This window comes from Salmo trutta, chromosome 30 (genome assembly GCF_901001165.1).
Source record: "Salmo trutta chromosome 30, fSalTru1.1, whole genome shotgun sequence".
Taxonomy (NCBI): domain Eukaryota; kingdom Metazoa; phylum Chordata; class Actinopteri; order Salmoniformes; family Salmonidae; genus Salmo; species Salmo trutta.
The window spans coordinates 23,187,105-23,205,627 of record NC_042986.1 but is presented as its reverse complement, the minus strand read 5'-3'; the positions used below and the strand labels follow the sequence as shown (position 1 = coordinate 23,205,627).

The window sequence follows — 18,523 nt, the reverse complement described above, 5'->3', positions numbered from 1 at the left end:
GCCGATGAGCATCGAGACATTTTATCTATAATTTCTCTTCATTATTTATCTTCATATGACAAGGATTAAAAATTATTTGCCAGTAGATTGTCGACTTGCTTCAAGATGATAACTGCTAGCTAAGATTTTGAAAGTATGATGTTGACATGATCCGTCCAATCAAAGCTTCTGTAGATATAACGTGATTTGAAGTCATTTTATCTGTGGCCAATGACCTTGAGCTTTCTTGGATGGGCACTTCTAATGTAACTCTATGGCAGCACCCAAGGGGCTTGAATGTTTAAGCTCTACCCGTAGATTTGGCGGTGACGTAGTGTCCCCATGAGTGACAGAACACTGAGCCAGTCATGGCGCAACTAGAGAACATTACCAGCCCCTACGCTCCCTATTTTCCCTGGCTGACCCATCATCACAAAAAGCGCTGAGCTAGGCTGAAACACCTGGATTATGGAGCTGCCTTACTCAAAAAAAATGTTGTATGCGGCTTTATTCAGTACAATTATTTTTAGTTTACATTGTTTGCAAATTGATATGTGACACGTATTAATGCTAAAATAACATGCAAAACAGTCAAACCCCTCCCCAAAATTTTAGCTAAAAATATAGGGCTCAAAACAGAGCCCCGCCTGTCATGAATAACGGATCACCACTGATTGTACCTTTTTATATTCATAATATTGGGAGCAATTTTTTTTATTGTATCCGCACATGTACACTAAATGGTACCGAACAGTACCATGTAAGCACGACAAAGCCTATTCTACCTCAGGAGACTGAAAATATTTGGCATGGGTCCTCAGATCCTCTAAAGGTTCTACAGCTACAGCATCGAGAGCATCCTGATTGGTTGCATCACTGTCTGGTATGGCAACTACTCGGCCTTCGACTGCAAGGCACTACAGAGGGCAGTGCATACAGCCCTGTACCTGCCAACCAGGCGGTGCCAAAGGAAGGCCCTAAAAATTGTCAAGGACTCCAGCCACCCTAGTCATAGACTGTTCTCCCTGCTACCGGCAAGCAGTACTGGAGCGCCAAGTCTATGTCCAAAAGGCTTCTTAACAGCTTTTACCCCGAAGCCATAAGACTCCTGAACAGCTAATCAAATGGCTATCCAGACTATGGCTATCCACCCCCTCTTTTACACTGCTGCTACTCTCTGTTTATTATCTTATCGATGCATAGTGAATTTAACTCTACCTACATGTACATATGACCTAAATTACCTCGACTACCCTGTACCCCCGCACATTGACTCAGTACCGGTACCCCCTGTATATAGCCTCCACATTGACTCAGTACCGGTACCCCCTGTATATAGCCTCGCTACTGTTATTTTACTGCTGCTCTTTAATTATTTTTTAATTGTTTATTTAATTTGTTACTTAACACTTATTTTTCTTAAAACTGTGTTGTTGGTTAAGTGCTTGTAAGTAAGTATTTCACTATAAGGTCTACAACTGTTGTATTCGGCGCATGTGACAAATACAATTTGATATTTGTGTACCTCTGAAGGTATGTATATTTTGATAATTTTTAACTGTAGCCATATTTCTAAGAGTGTAGGTCTATATGTTTTTTTGTGTAGGAAAGGTGCCTAGCTTTGAAGACCAATTCAATAAAGGAAAGACTCCTCTTTACTCAAATCAGAGGTACTGTATCTATTGAAGATGTGTAGAGGAAATTAAGCCTTCCCTCCATACTCAAGGCCGGACTAACCAAATCTGGGGCCCTGGGCAAGAACATTTTAGAGGCCCCCTTCTTAGTGGCGGAGGAAAATGTTGCCGTTTTAAAACAAATTTACTGCAATTCTACATGTTTTGCCATGGCTTATGTCGTGTTCTTATGCTATCTGAGTAACTCAAACTTTATAACAAAATCAGTGGGGTCCCCCTGGAGGTCTGGGCTCCAAGGCATGGGCCCTTAATGCCCGGTTGGTAGGGCCTAATCCAGCACTGGCCAATTTATTAGTCTATACCCTATTTTTTGTTTTTGTTGTTATATAATATTTTGTAAATAAATGTTGGCCTATATTCTTCAAATTATTTTCAAAGATATTATGTTGCTCTAGTATTATACATATCAAGGGCTATTTTCATGTGAAAATATCATAGTACTGGATGCATTTACTTCATTGGTGTTGTTGGTGGCCCCCTTTATGACAGTATGCAAGCCTAGGCCGCATGTGCTATGGTTATGGTTATTTGATTAACTAATTCATGTTGGTGCGTTTGGTGGTGGATGTGTCGTTCACATGATGCCTACATCAGCAGCCTACAACAGATAAACAGATCATCATCATCCCAAGATCTCTGGGCGCTCCCTCTCCTCCAAGAAACATGAGAATAGTCTGATATATCGACGCGCACGCCAATCTCAGCGTCAGCACCGGCGCTCGTGCCCTGGCTGTTTCTCGCATCTGTGCGCGTGCCCCACGCACGTCTCTGGATCGTAGGTGATGATGGCGGTGGATGAGCAGCATCGCTGAGTTCGCTCCTCTGAGCTTTCTATGTTAATATAATTATAAAAACGGTCGAATAATACAATTAGTCTCCTAACCAGAGACGATGGGCAACGAAGGAAGCATCGAGGGAAGCGGACAACCCGGAGAACCGGGCTCCATCTCTATGGTTGGAGCTCCCGGTTCGTTTTCAGCACCAGGCTCTGGACAGCACATCAAGCCCGCCAATGGTGCTGTTGCCGGGGGAGGAATGGGTGGCGGTCCGGGGATGAATAGGTAAGACCTATCATAAGCAACCGTGCAGTTGATATCAAGTATCAAGAAAAATGATAGATTTGATATCCTTATACACTTTACATTGCATACGATGCTTTATATCTGCTCGTTGTGTAGTGAAACGATGCAGTTAGGCTTCGGCAGTTGGATTTGACAAGCTTTTACAATTTACTTGGTTTTTGCCTATCATGGGTTCGCAGTTGGGACGTGTCATTCATATCATAGAATGCGAAATGGGTAGCATTTCCCCTACATCAAGTGTAATGTCATTGGTAAAAAGTAAAACCATGCAATTATAGCGTTAGAGGACATGACCCTCCACTGAATTGGAGTTTATTTCGAGGTTGTCATAAAGGATGCTCGAGCTCCTTCGTTTCCGCATTGGTGTTTGCACGGGAGAAGCTATTGCTGCTACATGTGTGTGTAGCCTAGTAGTATTTTGGCTATCGTAAGACATTCATGTCAGTGTCGCCACTCTTTCGATAATGATGTGCAAACGACCCCATCTTCAGATGTTGTGGGTACCAGCTCGCATCAGTGTCGGGATGCTTTGCAGAATGACATTCATAAGCAATGAATAACAAACATTTAATAACAAAATACATCGAATTATCAGTCCTTTGATGATTTAGATTTTAACATTGTGTTGTAGAAAGACAGACATTCCTGGCATGATGATAATGTGTAGCCTAACCCAGCATATCCATCATTATATAGTCTAATAGGCTAGACCAGGCGTTCTCAAAGTGTGGTCCATGGACCCCTTTCGTTCTGAATGTAGCCGATTGGCCTAGGGTGGTGTAGGGCGTTTACATTAGATTTTTTTCGTGCATATGTCTCAATGCAATCTGGATCTCTAAAGACAGCTATTTGAGAATTTAAGCTCTGTCAAATGGTATTCTGAAACGCAAGGCTTATCTAAGCCATGTCCTATGGGCCATACACATTATAATCATAACTCCCTCTACTAATCTGTCCAATAATGAGTAGCATTTGAAATGCATATATCTAGGCAATGGTCTTGCTACTTTAGGCAGTAGATATTATTGGACTGTTGGAATGAATATCACTCTATTGGTGATGTTATCACTATTGGTGATGTTACCACTCTATTGGAGATGTTATTGTTGGATTAGCCAAATCAAAAATTGTATATTTGCAATATTCATGTTTATATTTTTCAATATTCATATATTAATGTAAGAAACTTGTTATTGAAATCAAAACTTGACTCCTATTTCCAAGTAGGCAGGAAATCTTCATATGACAACCATTTTTCCTTCATAGCCCATAAGGATAGCCCTAAACCTTATGGAGTCTTAACGTAGGCCTGGGTAAGGCCAACATCTCACAAATGTTCCAACTCTTAGGAATTATTTCTCAATTATGCTTTAAGATACAAATGCCAAATATATGTCAACAATCCTTCCTCCAAAGGACCCTTCTATGTATTACATTTCATGAAAATTCCACAAATCATGGTACTGTTTTGTTCTAGTTTCGTTCTAAATCACCCTTATGTCACCTTCGTCTAGTCTTGTCATAACATTAAATGGACTACAAAAAAACTACAAATCACAGTGACTCTGGCTGTTCTTGGTAATAAGTAGGCCTACTCATTCTGTGTTGAGATGAGGTGTGCATCTTTTCACGCTACCGTGCTTTTGTGAGGACAGACACTGGGAGACGAGAAGCAAGTACAGGGAGGGAATATTTAATAAATAACAGACATGAAACAAAACAAGGACAGCGTTTTGATAAGGGGAACAAAACGACCTTAATGCAGACATGGTGAAGAAACAGATATAAGGGAGGCAATCAATGGTAATAGAGTCCAGGTGAGTCCCATGAAGTGCTGATGCGTGTAACAATGGTGATTGGTGTGCATAATAATGGACAGAGAGGGGGAGCAGGCGTGACAGCCTTTGCGTTTGTAAGGATGTAGGCCTGAAGGTTTTAATCACAATATGTTTCTTAGATTTGCATGCATGGGCCCCAATTGCCACATTCATTATGACTGACACATAGATCAAATGTGTGTATGTGTGTCAATAAAAAAATCCCTCCCTTAAAAGAGCGTCATACTAGGCTACTGTAGTAGGCTATAGCATCCCCTGCACTGATCTATTAAAGGCATAGTGGCTCCCAGTGGTTGAGCTTGGTCCTTGTCTTAGTCATTGAAAAGGGTTTTAAAATAGTTGTGTGTGTGTGCGGGCATATGTCTGTGTGTGTGTCAGTGCCTTTAAATGCTTACCCAGCTGTTACAACTACCTGCGTTGAAACAGCAACCTGCATGGAGTGTTCGGTGGTGTTGGTTGTCTCTGTTAACTGATTGTCCATGACCAGAGACACCCTACTCATGGCTATAGTTTTGTCCTGGATGGTTGTTCCCACAAATCTAAATTCGAATTTGTACCTTCTTGACTTGACTGGGTTTATAGGCTGGTTTTGTAATATAGGCTGTCTGCTCAGCTCTGACCTGTCTACCAGTATTCATCTGCAGGGGCCACAGGTGTCAGAGTCTCATACTGTGACTGCCAAACATGAAGATGAGAGAACATGCCAACCTCTACCATTTCTGACCCAGTCAGGGCAGCAGCACTTAAATTCCACAGATTTTCCTCAACATGACTTCTAAGTTAACAGTAGCCTGCTGTGATGATTTGTTCAGAGATGGGTTTTATTCACAGTCAATAGTCCCATCCTTTTCAATTGGTTTGTTATGGCACATTAAACAGGCACTGTGGTGTCCTATTTTCGTCACTGTGGTTTATTGCCCAAGAACAGCCTCTGCTTTTTATTCATACCCTTTCTATCTACAGTGAATGAAAGCTGTGATCTCACAACCCATGTCACTCTGCTTACCTTTTCTAAGCACTGCACTGCACCCATGGAAATTTAGAAGCTGCAGAGTTGTGCTGAGCAAAACACAAATAATGTACTCTTTTATCACCATGAATTTAAGTAACTGTATTTTCCATTCAGGAATGATTCCAAAGGTTTGGTCTAGGACTGTTGCGGTGACCGTATTACCGCCACACCGGCGATCACCAGTCATGACCACAGTCAAATTCCACGTGACCGTTTAGTCATGGTAATTAGGCTTCTCCAGGCTTTGATGCTGCTGATGGTCATTAGTAGCCTACCATACTTGCTAACTGCCTGGTACTCAGCGCTCTATTGTCCCTCTAATCACTCTGACATTACATTTAGATTTGTACATTTTAGTCATTTAGCAGATGCTATTATCCAGAGAGACTTACAGTAATGAGTGCATACATTTTCATACTTTTTTCGTACATCAATGCAAATGTTTTCAAACACTTCATGAGAGCCCATGAGCTCATGTTGCGCAACATTTCTATAGGCTATGCAATTGTGAGAAAACAGAGTGATGGCCTCTATTAAAAAGAGGAGGATCCCACAAACTTTCTATAGGCTAGGCCTACTATATTTATTTATCAACTTTCCTAATATTAAGCACATTGCTTTGCTTTACAACAGGAGTATAGCCTACAGTACCTGGATGGCATGAAAATTAACCACGGGAAAAGTGTCCTCCATTCGCTTAGTGCATAGATGACATGTATTTTTTATCCCATGTTCCAAGACAGCTGCATGATAATGGTTCATTCTTAATCAAAACTAATTTCACACATATATTATTTAGTATATATATTGTGGCAAACCTCTTCAAAGTTAGGAGCGTTTGTCACAAATTAAGTGGGAAACTGTCACCAAAGTCAGCCCAGAATGAAAGTTCTTTCGAACATGACAGTACCTGTGTGTTTGTTTCTCTGTCCTGGTCCACCCAGGCCGCAGGTAAGGTCAAGGATAGCAGGGTTCGGTACACAAATCTGGTTCTCGGTAGGTCCAGGTCTAAACGCCAACAGGTAAGTCCAAAACAGTCCAGCTCGTACACGGTAAATCCAGCCAATGTAGATTGTCTCTTTCTCTATGGTTCATAGATCCTTCCCGCCCTCTCTCTCTCTTCCTGGTTTTTCTTGACGTGTGCAATAAGGCAAGTAATAGTTCATGTCTTATTTTTGCGACTTTTTGTCACAGCTGTCATGGTGAATGGATGACCAAGGCGCAGCGGGTTGCGTTTTCATCATGATCATTTGTTAAATAAACGTGAACACGGAAAAACAATAAACAAAAGAGAACGACAGACCGACAGTTTTACAGGCTCGGTACTTACATACAGCAGTGCAAAATCAACTACCCACAAAATAACCAAACCAAACACACACCTCTATATAGGACTCTCAATCAGAGGCAACTAGAAACACCTGCCTCCAATTGAGAGTCCAACACCCAATCCTAAACATAGAAAAACTAAACCAGACAGAACATAGAAATACATACACAACACAAACCCTCTGCCACGTCCTGACCAAAACTAATACAATTACTCCCTCTGCTGGTCAGGACGTGACACTTTTTCAAATCATAGTTGCACATCTCATATAGCCTAGCCCATAGGCCTATGCAGTGCATTCGGAAAGTATTCAGACCCCTTCACTTTTTCCACATTTTGTTACCTTACATCCTTATTTTTTTAAATGGATTAAATTAAAAACATTTCATCAGTCAACACACAATACCCCAAATACAAAGCAAAAACAGGTTTTTAGAAATGTATTTAAAAAACAAAAATGTATTTACACAAGTGTTCAGACCCTTTGCTATGAGACTCAAAATTGAGCGCTGGTGCTGTCAAGCCCTGACCTGAGAGAGACGGTTTATTTCTCTATTTTGTTAGGTCAGGGTGTGGGGTGTGCATTCTATGTCATTATATTTCTATGTTTTGGCCAGGTATGGTTTCCAATCAGAGGCAGCTGTCTATCGTTGTCTCTGATTGGGAACCATACTTAGGCAGCCTTTTATCACCTGTGTTTGTGGGTAGTTGTTTTCTCTTTTGTGTTTCTGTGCCGGACAGAACTGTGCACTTTTGTTTCCCTTTGTTATTTTTGTTCGAGTGTTTGTTTGATTTAAATAAATAATCATGAACACCTCTCTACGACGATCGTTACAGGTGCATCCTGTTTCCATTGATCATCCTTGAGATGTTTCTACAACTTGATTAGAGTCCACCTGTGGTAAATTCAATTGATTGGACATGATTTCAAAAGGCACACACCTGTCTATATAAGGTCCCACAGTTGACAGTGCACGTCAGAGCAAAAAACAGGTTGAAGGAATTGTCCATAGAGCTACGAGACAGGTTTGTGTTGAAAGCACAGATCTGGGGAAGGGTACCTGCAAATTTCTGCAGCATTGAGGTCCCCAAGAACACAGTGGCCTCCATCATTCTTAAATGAAAGAAGTTTGGTACCACCAAGACTCTTCCTAGAACTAGTAAAAGGCACATGACAGCCCGCTTGGAGTTTGCCATAAGGCACCTAAAGGGCTCTCAGACCATGAGAAACAAGATTCTCTGGTCTGATTAAATCAATATTGAACTTTTTGGCCTGAATGCCAAGTGTCACGTCTGGAGTAAACCAGGCACCACTGATTACCTGGCCTATACCATCCCTACGGTGAAGCATGGTGGTGGCAGCATCATGCTGTGGGGAAGTTTTTCAGCGGCAGGAACTGGGAGACTAGTCAGGGTCGAAGGAAAGATGGACGGAGGAAAGTACAGAGAGATCCTTGATGAAAACTTTCTCCAGAGTGCTCATCTTGCAACAGGATAACGACCCTAAGAACACAGCCAAGACAAAGCTGGAGTGGCGTTGGGACAAATCTCAATGTCCTTGAGTAGCCCAACCAGAGCTCGGACTTGAACCCGATCAAACATCTCTGGAGAGACGCTCCCCATCCAACCTGACAGAGCTTTGGAGGATCTGCAGAGAAGAATGGGAGAAACTCCCCAAATAAAGGTGTGCCAAGCTTGTAGCATCTTACCCAAGAAGACTCAAGGCAAAGGTGCTTCAACAAAGTACTGAGTAAAGGGTCTGAATACTTTGTAAATGTTATATTTCAGTTTTTTTTAAAAAGTTTTATAAATTTGCAAACATTTCTAAAAACCTGTTTTTGCTTTGTCGTTATGGGGTCTTGTGTCAATTTTATTGGTCACATACACATGTTTAGCAGATGTTATTGCGGGTGTAACGAAATGCTTGTGTTTCTAGCTCAAACAGTGCAGTAGTATCTAACAATTAATATCTAACAATTTCACAACAATACACACAAATCTAAAGTAAAGGAATGGAATTAAGAATATACAAATATTTGGACAAGCAATGTCAGAGCGGCATAGACTAAGATACAGTAGAATAGAATTAGAAATGAGATGAGTAATGCAAAATATGTAAACATTATTAAAGTAACTATTGTTATGTCATTAAAGTGGCCAGTGAATTCAAGTCTACATATATAGGGCAGAAGCCTCTGATGTGCTAGTGATGGCTATTTAACAGTCTGATGGCCTTGAGATAGAAGCTGTTTTTCAGTCTCTCAGTCCCAGCTTTGATACACCTGTACTGACCTCGCCTTCTGGATGATAGCGGGGTGAACATGCAGTGGCTCGGGTAGTTATTGTCCTTGATGATCATTTTGGCCTTCGGGTGCTGTAGGTGTCCTGGAGGGAAGGTAGTTTGCCCCCGGTGATGCGTTGGGCAGACCGTACCACCCTCTGAAGAGTCCTGCGGTTGCGAGCGGTGCAGTTGCCATAACAGGCGGTGTAATAGCCTGACAGGATGCTCTCAATTGTGCATCTGGAAATGTTTGTGAGGGTTTTAGGTGACTAATCAAATTTCTCCAGCCTCCTGAGGTTGAAAAGACGCTGTTGTGCCTTCACCACACTGTGTGATTAGACCATTTCGGTTTCTGTCAAGGCTCAGGAGAAGACCCAGATGTGCTACCTGTCCCAGACCTGCTGTTTTCAACTCTCTAGAGACAGCAGGAGCGGTAGAGATACTCTCAATGATCGGCTATGAAAAGCCAACTGACATTTACTCCTGAGGCGCGAACCTGTTGCACCCTCGACAACTACTGTGATTATTATTATTTGACCATGCTGGTCATTTATGAACATTTGAACATCTTGTCCATGTTCTGTTATAAACTCCACCCGGCCCAGCCAGAAGAGGACTGGCCACCCCTCATAGCCTGGTCCTCTCTAGGTTTCTTCCTAGGTTCTGGCCTTTCTAGGGAGTTTTTCCTAGCCACCGTGCTTCTACACCTGCATTGCTTGCTGTTTGGGGTTTTAGTCTGGGTTTCTGTACAGCACTTTGAGATATCAGCTGATGTAAGAAGGGATATATAAATTTGATTTGATTTGATGTAGACAGTTTCGAAGTAACAAAAGTTTATTACAAAACAGGGGGGCAGGCAAACGACATGTCAAGGGTAGGCCGAGGTCAGTAGTCCAGAGCAGAGTCCAAAAGGTACAGAACGGCATGCAGGCTCAGGGCAGGCAGAGGTCAGTAATCCAGGGTGGTGTGGCAAGGTACAGAACGACAGGCAGACTCAGGGTCAGGGCACGCCGAATGGTCAAAAACCATGAAAGCTAGAAAACAGGACCTAGAGACAGAAAGGAGCACAGGAAAAAAAACGCTGGTAGGCTTGACGAAACAAAAGGAACTGGCAAAAGACAAACAGAGAACACAGGTATAAATACACTGAGAATAATGAGGAAGATGGGCAACACCTGGAGGAGGGTGGAGACAAGCACATAGACAGGTGAAACAGATCAGGGTGTGACAGTTTCAGTGTGTGTATATCAATTTTTGAATAAGGCAGTAACATAACAAATAACTTCTTAAAATGAGGCACATTAATTTGCTTTACAACCAGCATAGAGCCTAACTGGCATACATACAGTTGAGGTCGGAAGTTTACATACACCTTAGCCAAATACATTTAAACTCAGTTTTTCATAATTCCTGACATTTAATCCTAGTAAATATTCCTTGTCTTATGTCAGTTAGGATCACCACTTTATTTTTAAGAATGTGAAATGTCAGAATAATAGAAGAGAGAATGATTTATTTCAGCTTTTATTTCTTTCATCACATCCCCAGTGGGTCAGAAGTTTACAAACACTCAATTAGTATTTGGTAGCATTGCCTTTAAATTGTTTTACTTGGGTCAAACATTTCGGGTAGCCTTCCACAAGCTTCCCACAATAAGTTGGCTGAATTTTGGCCCATTCCTCCTGACAGAGCTGGTGTAACTGAGTCAGGTTTGTAGGCCTCCTTGTTCGCACACGCTTTTTCAGTTCTGCCCACAAATTTTCTATGGGGTTGAGGTCAGGGCTTTGTGATGGCCACTCCAATACCTTGACTTTGTTGTCCTTAAGCCATTTTGCCACAACTTTGGAAGTATGCTTGGGGTCATTGTCCATTTGGAAGACCCATTTGCGACCAAGCTTTAACTTCCTGACTGATGCTTTGAGATGTTGCTTCACTATATCCACATAATTTTCCATGCTCATGATGCCATCTATTTTGTGAAGTGCACCAGTCCCTCCTGCAGCAAAGCACCCCCACAACATGATGCTGCCACCCCGGTTGGGATGGTGTTCTTCGGCTTGCAAGCCTCCCCCTTTTTCCTCCAAATATAATGATGGTCATTATGGCCAAACAGTTCTATTTTTGTTTCATCAGACCAGAGGACATTTCTCCAAAAAGTACAATCTTTGTCCTCATGTGCAGTTGCAAACCTTAGTCTAGCTTTTTTTATGGCGGATTTGGAGCAGTGGCTTCTTCCTTGCTAAGCGGCCTTTCAGGTTATGTCGATATAGGACTTGTTTTACTGTGGATATAGATACTTTTGTACCTGTTTCCTCCAGCATCTTCACAAGGTCCTTTGCTGTTGTTCTGGGATTGATTTGCACTTCGCACCAACGTACGTTCATCTCTAGGAGACAGAACACGTCTCCTTCCTGAGCGGTATGACGGCTGCATGATCCCATGGTGTTTATCCTTGCATGTTATTGTTTGTACAGATGAACGTGGTACCTTCAGGCATTTGGAAATTGCTCCCAAGGATGAACCAGACTTGTGGAGGTCTACAATTTTTTTTCTGAGGTCTTGGCTGATTTATTTTGATTTTCCCATGATGTCAAGCAAAGAGGCACTGAGTTTGAAGGTAGGCCTTGAAATACATACACAGGTTCACCTCCAATTGATTCAAATGATTTCAATTAGCCCATCAGAAGCTTCTAAAGCCATGACATCATTCCTGGAATTTTCCAAGCTGTTTAAAGGCACAGTCAACTTAGTGTATGTAAACTTCTGACCCACTGGAATTCTGATACAGTGAATTATAAGTGAAATAATCTGTCTGTAAACAATTGTTGTAAAAATTACTTGTGTCATGCACAAAGTAGATGTCCTAACCGACTTGCCAAAACTATAGTTTGTTAACAAGAAATTTGTGGAGTGGTTGAAAAACGAGTTTTAATTTTTTAGGATGGGGGCAGCATTCGGAATTTTGGATGAAAAGCGTGCCCAAAGTAAACTGCTTGCTACTCAGGCCCAGAAGCTAGGATATGCATATAATTGATAGAATATAGAAAACACTCTAAAGTTTATAAAACTGTTAAAATAATGTCTGTGAGTATAACAGAACTTATTTGGCAGGCTAAACCCCGAGGACATACTATCCAGGAAAAAATGTTTTTGATGTGACTCTGTTTTCAATGGGTTTTCTATGGGAACCTAGACTTCTGTGGCATTTGGTTGCAGTTCCTATTGCTTCCACTAGATGTCAACAGTCTTTAGAAATTGGTTGATGTTTTTCTTTAGAGAAATTAAGAAGTACGGCTGTTCAGAACGAGGGTCCAGCCTAGTGCTCTCTAATTTTTTGATGTGTGCTCCACGTTGTTTTTATCCGGTAATGAACACAGTTTATCCCGTCTTAAATTTTATCGATTATTTACGTTTTAAAATACCTAAAGTTGGATTAGGAAAGTTGTTTGAAATGTTTGGACAGCGTTTACAGGTAACTTATTAGATATTTTGTAGTCATGCTGGGCGAGTTGGAAACGGTGTTTTTCTGAATCAAACGCGCCAAATAAATTGACATTTTGGAGATATAACGAAGGAATTAATTGAACAAAAGGACCATTTGTGATGTTTATGGGACATATTGGAGTGCCAACAGAAGAAGTTCTTCAAAGGTAAGGCATGAATTATATCGTTATTTCGGAGTTTTGTGTCACGCCTGGCGGGTTGAAATCTGATTTTCATGTGTTGGAATGCTGGGCGCTGTCCTCAGATAATCGCATGGTTTGCTTTCGCCATAAAGCCTTTTTGAAATCTGACATGGTGGCTAGATTAACAAGAAGTTAAGCTTTAATTTGGTGTATTGCACTTGTGAATGTATGAAAGTTAAATATTTCAAATAATTTTTTTTTCATTTCGTGCTCTGGAATTTCACTGGATGTTGTCGAAACGTTCCGCTAGCGGAACCCCTATCCATAACAGGTTTTAATGACTCCAACCTAAGTGGATGTAAACTTCCGACTTCAACTGAAGGCGGCACGTGAGTTTCAAGTTTGGGGAAGATCATTTTCACCATAAAAATGCACCTTTATAATAAAAGCATTACATACATAATCGTGGACGCGTGCAATTGCCTTCCTGATGTGTCTGTCTTCACTTGTAGCCTAATTCTTATCTGAGATGCCTGTAAGAAGGCTCCGATCACGTGACAGGTATTGGCTAATAAGAATTGAGATATCTGAGCGAGCCATGTGTGTGAGATGTGCTTCGGAGCATGGCAGCCGGGAGAAGGGAATTATAATTATATAATTATTCAGTCCAAGGGCACAACGGCCACTTTGCCCACACAAGCGGGATGCTGCCTGGAAATTCGCGACCTGGTGAGAATATTATCAAGTGCTTGTCAAAGTGTGTGCAGCCTGCACAAGAAACAAATCAGAGCTCATGCCTTTTATTTAACTTCATTCAAATCATTAGTGCCGCATCATGCTGCCTTAGAATGTATTAAAATCAAAACATATAACCCAACGTTTGTATCACAACTAAAGTTGCATAAATAGCTCTAAATGAAGCATATAGGAGGTCCTATTTCTTTAACTGCTGAACACAGAATAGTGCACTTCCTTGGAAATTGTTTGGAGAAAATATCCTTTCTATTTTATTCAGCTATGTTCAATTGTATTTTTCATACTATAAAATAATAAACAATTATGACACGCATTTCTAAGCAAATCTTGTCTGCTAAATGAACTAATGTAGCCCACAGCCATATGGCACAGCATATCAGGGCCTAATATAAGGACAACTCAGAGTATGCTATACTGTTCTTCTGAAATAGAATACATTTTCTTCATATCATGTTTCTTTAGACCTGTCTAAATTAAATAATGGATATATTGTGATGGTGTAGGCGATATTAAATGGATTTATTAGACTTTTTAAAATGTTGATGTTCCAAAAGTCTGCGTCACTGGCTAGTAGGCTATGCGTTGGAAGCCAGGAATTGCGTGTTTATGTTAATTAACTGTCAATTACTGTGAGACCGGCAGTTATTTGCTTGACAATAACCGTCTGACAAAATTTCATGACTGCCACAGCCTTAGTTTGGTCATATATTTTTTTCTGCTTTCTGATTGGTTGGTTTGATTGGCTTAAACCACTCCCTCTTTCATCACACAAATCATGCTGGATTCCTTCACCCCAACTCCCATAAACAATCTGTGTACTCCAGAACTGTGGCTCGCTGTAGAAGGCGAAGGATGGATTCAAATCCTCTGACTCCTTCCCTTTTCTCCGCCTTGTTGTTTTTTCCACTCAGATCTGAAAAGGATAGATGTTGTAAACAGTATGGTAATACCTTCACTATCCCTCTGGTTAGACTAATTAAATCAGTGAGATAATTTTCTGCATAATTAGAATAGCTACACATTTAGATTGTTGTCTTCAGGAGGCTAGTCAACGAGAGCAGAGAGAAGGGAGAGAATGAGTGGTCTGATTTGAATGAATCAGGTCCTTCCCACTGGGCACAGACGTCATTTCAATGTCTAGTTTTGATTTACATTTGGCTTGAGTTGTCAACTAACGTGAATTCAACATGAAATCAACAAAAAATGTCAGGTAATTTGATTTAGGTAAAAATGTGGATGAAAAAATACGAAATTCCCTTACATTGATTACTTTTTGCAAGTCCAGTCAGTTTTCCATGTGAATTTAACATCATCACATTGATTTTGTAGTTGAATTGATGTGGAAACAATGTTGATTCAATGTTGATTTTTTCCCAGTGGGTTGATTGCAGGGTGTGAGTGTGATGCTGCTGCTGCCTACTACTGGGCTGGTATTAGTGCACTACAGAGGGTGGATGGTACTGTAGCAGGGCACTACAGAGGGTGGATGGTAGCAGTGCACTACAGAGGGTGGATGGTACTGTAGCAGGGCACTACAGAGGGTGGATGGTAGCAGTGCACTACAGAGGGTGGATGGTACTGTAGCAGGGCACTACAGAGGGTGGATGGTAGCAGTGTACTACAGAGGGTGGATGGTAGCAGTGCACTACAGAGGGTGGATGGTACTGTAGCAGGGCACTACAGAGGGTGGATGGTAGCAGTGCACTACAGAGGGTGGATGGTAGCAGTGCACTACAGAGGGTGGATGGTACTGTAGCAGGGCACTACAGAGGGTGGATGGTAGCAGTGCACTAAAGAGGGTGGATGGTAGCAGTGCACTAAAGAGGGTGGATGGTAGCAGTGCACTACAGAGGGTGGATGGTACTGTAGCAGGGCACTACAGAGGGTGGATGGTAGCAGTGCACTACAGAGGGTGGATGGTAGCAGTGCACTACAGAGGGTGGATGGTAGCAGTGCACTACAGAGGGTGGATGGTACTGTAGCAGGGCACTACAGAGGGTGGATGGTAGCAGTGCACTACAGAGGGTGGATGGTAGCAGTGCACTACAGAGGGTGGATGGTACTGTAGCAGGGCACTACAGAGGGTGGATGGTAGCAGTGCACTACAGAGGGTGGATGGTAGCAGTGCACTACAGAGGGTGGATGGTACTGTAGCAGGGCACTACAGAGGGTGGATGGTAGCAGTGCACTACAGAGGGTGGATGGTAGCAGTGCACTACAGAGGGTGGATGGTACTGTAGCAGGGCACTACAGAGGGTGGATGGTAGCAGTGCACTAAAGAGGGTGGATGGTAGCAGTGCACTAAAGAGGGTGGATGGTAGCAGTGCACTACAGAGGGTGGATGGTACTGTAGCAGGGCACTACAGAGGGTGGATGGTAGCAGTGCACTACAGAGGGTGGATGGTAGCAGTGCACTACAGAAGGTGGATGGTAGCAGTGCACTACAGAGGGTGGATGGTACTGTAGCAGGGCACTACAGAGGGTGGATGGTAGCAGTGCACTACAGAGGGTGGATGGTACTGTAGCAGGGCACTACAGAGGGTGGATGGTAGCAGTGTACTACAGAGGGTGGATGGTAGCAGTGCACTACAGAGGGTGGATGGTACTGTAGCAGGGCACTACAGAGGGTGGATGGTAGCAGTGCACTACAGAGGGTGGATGGTAGCAGTGCACTACAGAGGGTGGATGGTAGCAGTGCACTACAGAGGGTGGATGGTAGCAGTGCACTACAGAGGGTGGATGGTAGCAGTGCACTACAGAAGGTGGATGGTAGCAGTGCACTACAGAGGGTGGATGGTACTGTAGCAGGGCACTACAGAGGGTGGATGGTAGCAGTGCACTACAGAGGGTGGATGGTACTGTAGCAGGGCACTACAGAGGGTGGATGGTAGCAGTGCACTATAGAGGGTGGATGGTAGCAGTGCACTACAGAGGGTGGATGGTACTGTAGCAGGGCACTACAGAGGGTGGATGGTAGCAGTGCACTAAAGAGGGTGGATGGTAGCAGTGCACTAAAGAGGGTGGATGGTAGCAGTGCACTACAGAGGGTGGATGGTAGCAGTGCACTACAGAGGGTGGATGGTAGCAGTGCACTACAGAGGGTGGATGGTAGCAGTGCACTACAGAGGGTGGATGGTAGCAGTGCACTACAGAGGGTGGATGGTAGCAGTGCACTACAGAGGGTGGATGGTAGCAGGGCACTACAGAGGGTGGATGGTAGCAGTGCACTACAGAGGGTGGATGGTAGCAGTTTACTACAGAGGGTGGATGGTAGCAGTGCACTACAGAGGGTGGATTGTAGCAGTGCACTACAGAGGGTGGATGGTAGCAGTGCACTACAGAGGGTGGATGGTACTGTAGCAGGGCACTACAGAGGGTGGATGGTAGCAGTGCACTACAGAGGGTGGATGGTAGCAGTGCACTACAGAGGGTGGATGGTAGCAGTGCACTACAGAGGGTGGATGGTAGCAGTGCACTACAGAGGGTGGCTAAATGGGAGGAGGAAGGAAAACCGACTCTCAGCCAAATCCTTTGGCAGTGTTCATTAAGCAAGCTTTTGTATCAAGTCTGGGACTGCGCTCCTGCTCTTCGTTTATCTGAGCCTTGGAGAATGAGAGAGGCTTGCCTTTGTCGGAGAGACAAAGAGAGAGGATTAAGGTTTTTTTTACAAGCCGAAAGTACATGTGTCTTCTTTGCTTCGCTGTTGTTCTGTAGCCGTCATCTCAAAGTTAATATTTCCTGGTTGATTTAATTATGTTGAGGCGTAGAGTGGTGATTGCAGTCTGACCGACGCCTGTCTCAATGTGATAATTAGTGAAGAACAGTTTCTATCATACAGGAAGTGGAGACAAATGTGTGTCATATCCATGGTTATCATGTCCATATACATCTTTGTCAAACATAGATTTGAGAGATTCTATCCGATAAAGATCAACATGCTTTTTTAAATACAGTTTCTTGATTGCTTTCAGTGACTTTAAAATATGATGTGAATTAAATATTATTAATATATTAATAATAGATAATAGTGAGGAGTTAGTTGTTAGTTGTTATACCAGGCTCTTATCTGCACTCTTAGAAATCCTGCTGCTCTATATGAGTCTCTTTCCTCTCCTCTCCTTTCTTTTCCTGTCATACCACTTTCACTCAATCGCTTGAATTCACCCTGGAATCACTAGTACATTGACACTTAAGACCGAATACATAAACATTAACAGTGTTAAAAGCACTCCTCCCTCGCACTCGGTTTTTCTGTACGCACTGCAAAACACTTGTCATTGCCAAGGGCAGCCTCTGTTCACAGTTCTTACACCAGTTTGCCAAAGCTTTTGTTCAACTCTGTTAAATCATTGGTTCAGAGAAGGCTTCTCCAGCTCAGTAATAGAGACTGCTGTCCAGTATCAGTTAGGTAACGCCAGTCCTCTGGGGGCCTGATCCGTGTCACGCTTTAGCTGCCGCTATAGATAACTCCAATAATCAACTAACCATGGTCTTCAGTTTAGAATGCAATTAGTTTAATCAGGTGTGTTAGCTAGGGATATGGGAAAACGTGTGACACCAATCTGGCCCCTTGAGGACCAGAATAATCTATCAATCTGTATTATGTCCTGACTGTTGACACACTCTGGGAAAAGTCTAAACGGAATCCTTGGGATGTCCCAACTGACATCACCCATTGAAGTTGTAATTGAAAACGGTTAAGGTTAGGGTTATGGTTTGGTCAGAGTTATGGTTAGGGTAAGGGTTAACGTTAGGGTAAGGGTATAGCTTAGAGACGTCCAAATTAACCCGTATAGCACTAACCCACATACTGGATGTGAGAGGATCCAACTGCATTTTCTTATTATTATTTGGTATCATGGCGTTCGCACATTTTGTTTGTGCATGCCACCACCTACTGTGGGGTAGGGTGTTATCGATCATGT

At 42.6% G+C, this 18,523-nt stretch overlaps 1 protein-coding gene across 1 annotated transcript in view; it reads left to right on the top strand.

The window, feature by feature from the left end:
• Positions 1 to 2,458: 2,458 nt before the first annotated feature.
• LOC115168882 (protein bassoon) overlaps positions 2,459 to 18,523 on the top strand; it is a 170,208-nt gene continuing 154,143 nt past the window's right edge. Inside the window, exon 1 of the mRNA XM_029724407.1 lies at positions 2,459 to 2,734. Within this exon, the coding sequence (XP_029580267.1) occupies positions 2,565 to 2,734 (170 nt within the window). The 5' untranslated portion in view covers positions 2,459 to 2,564. The remainder of the gene's footprint in view (positions 2,735 to 18,523) is intronic.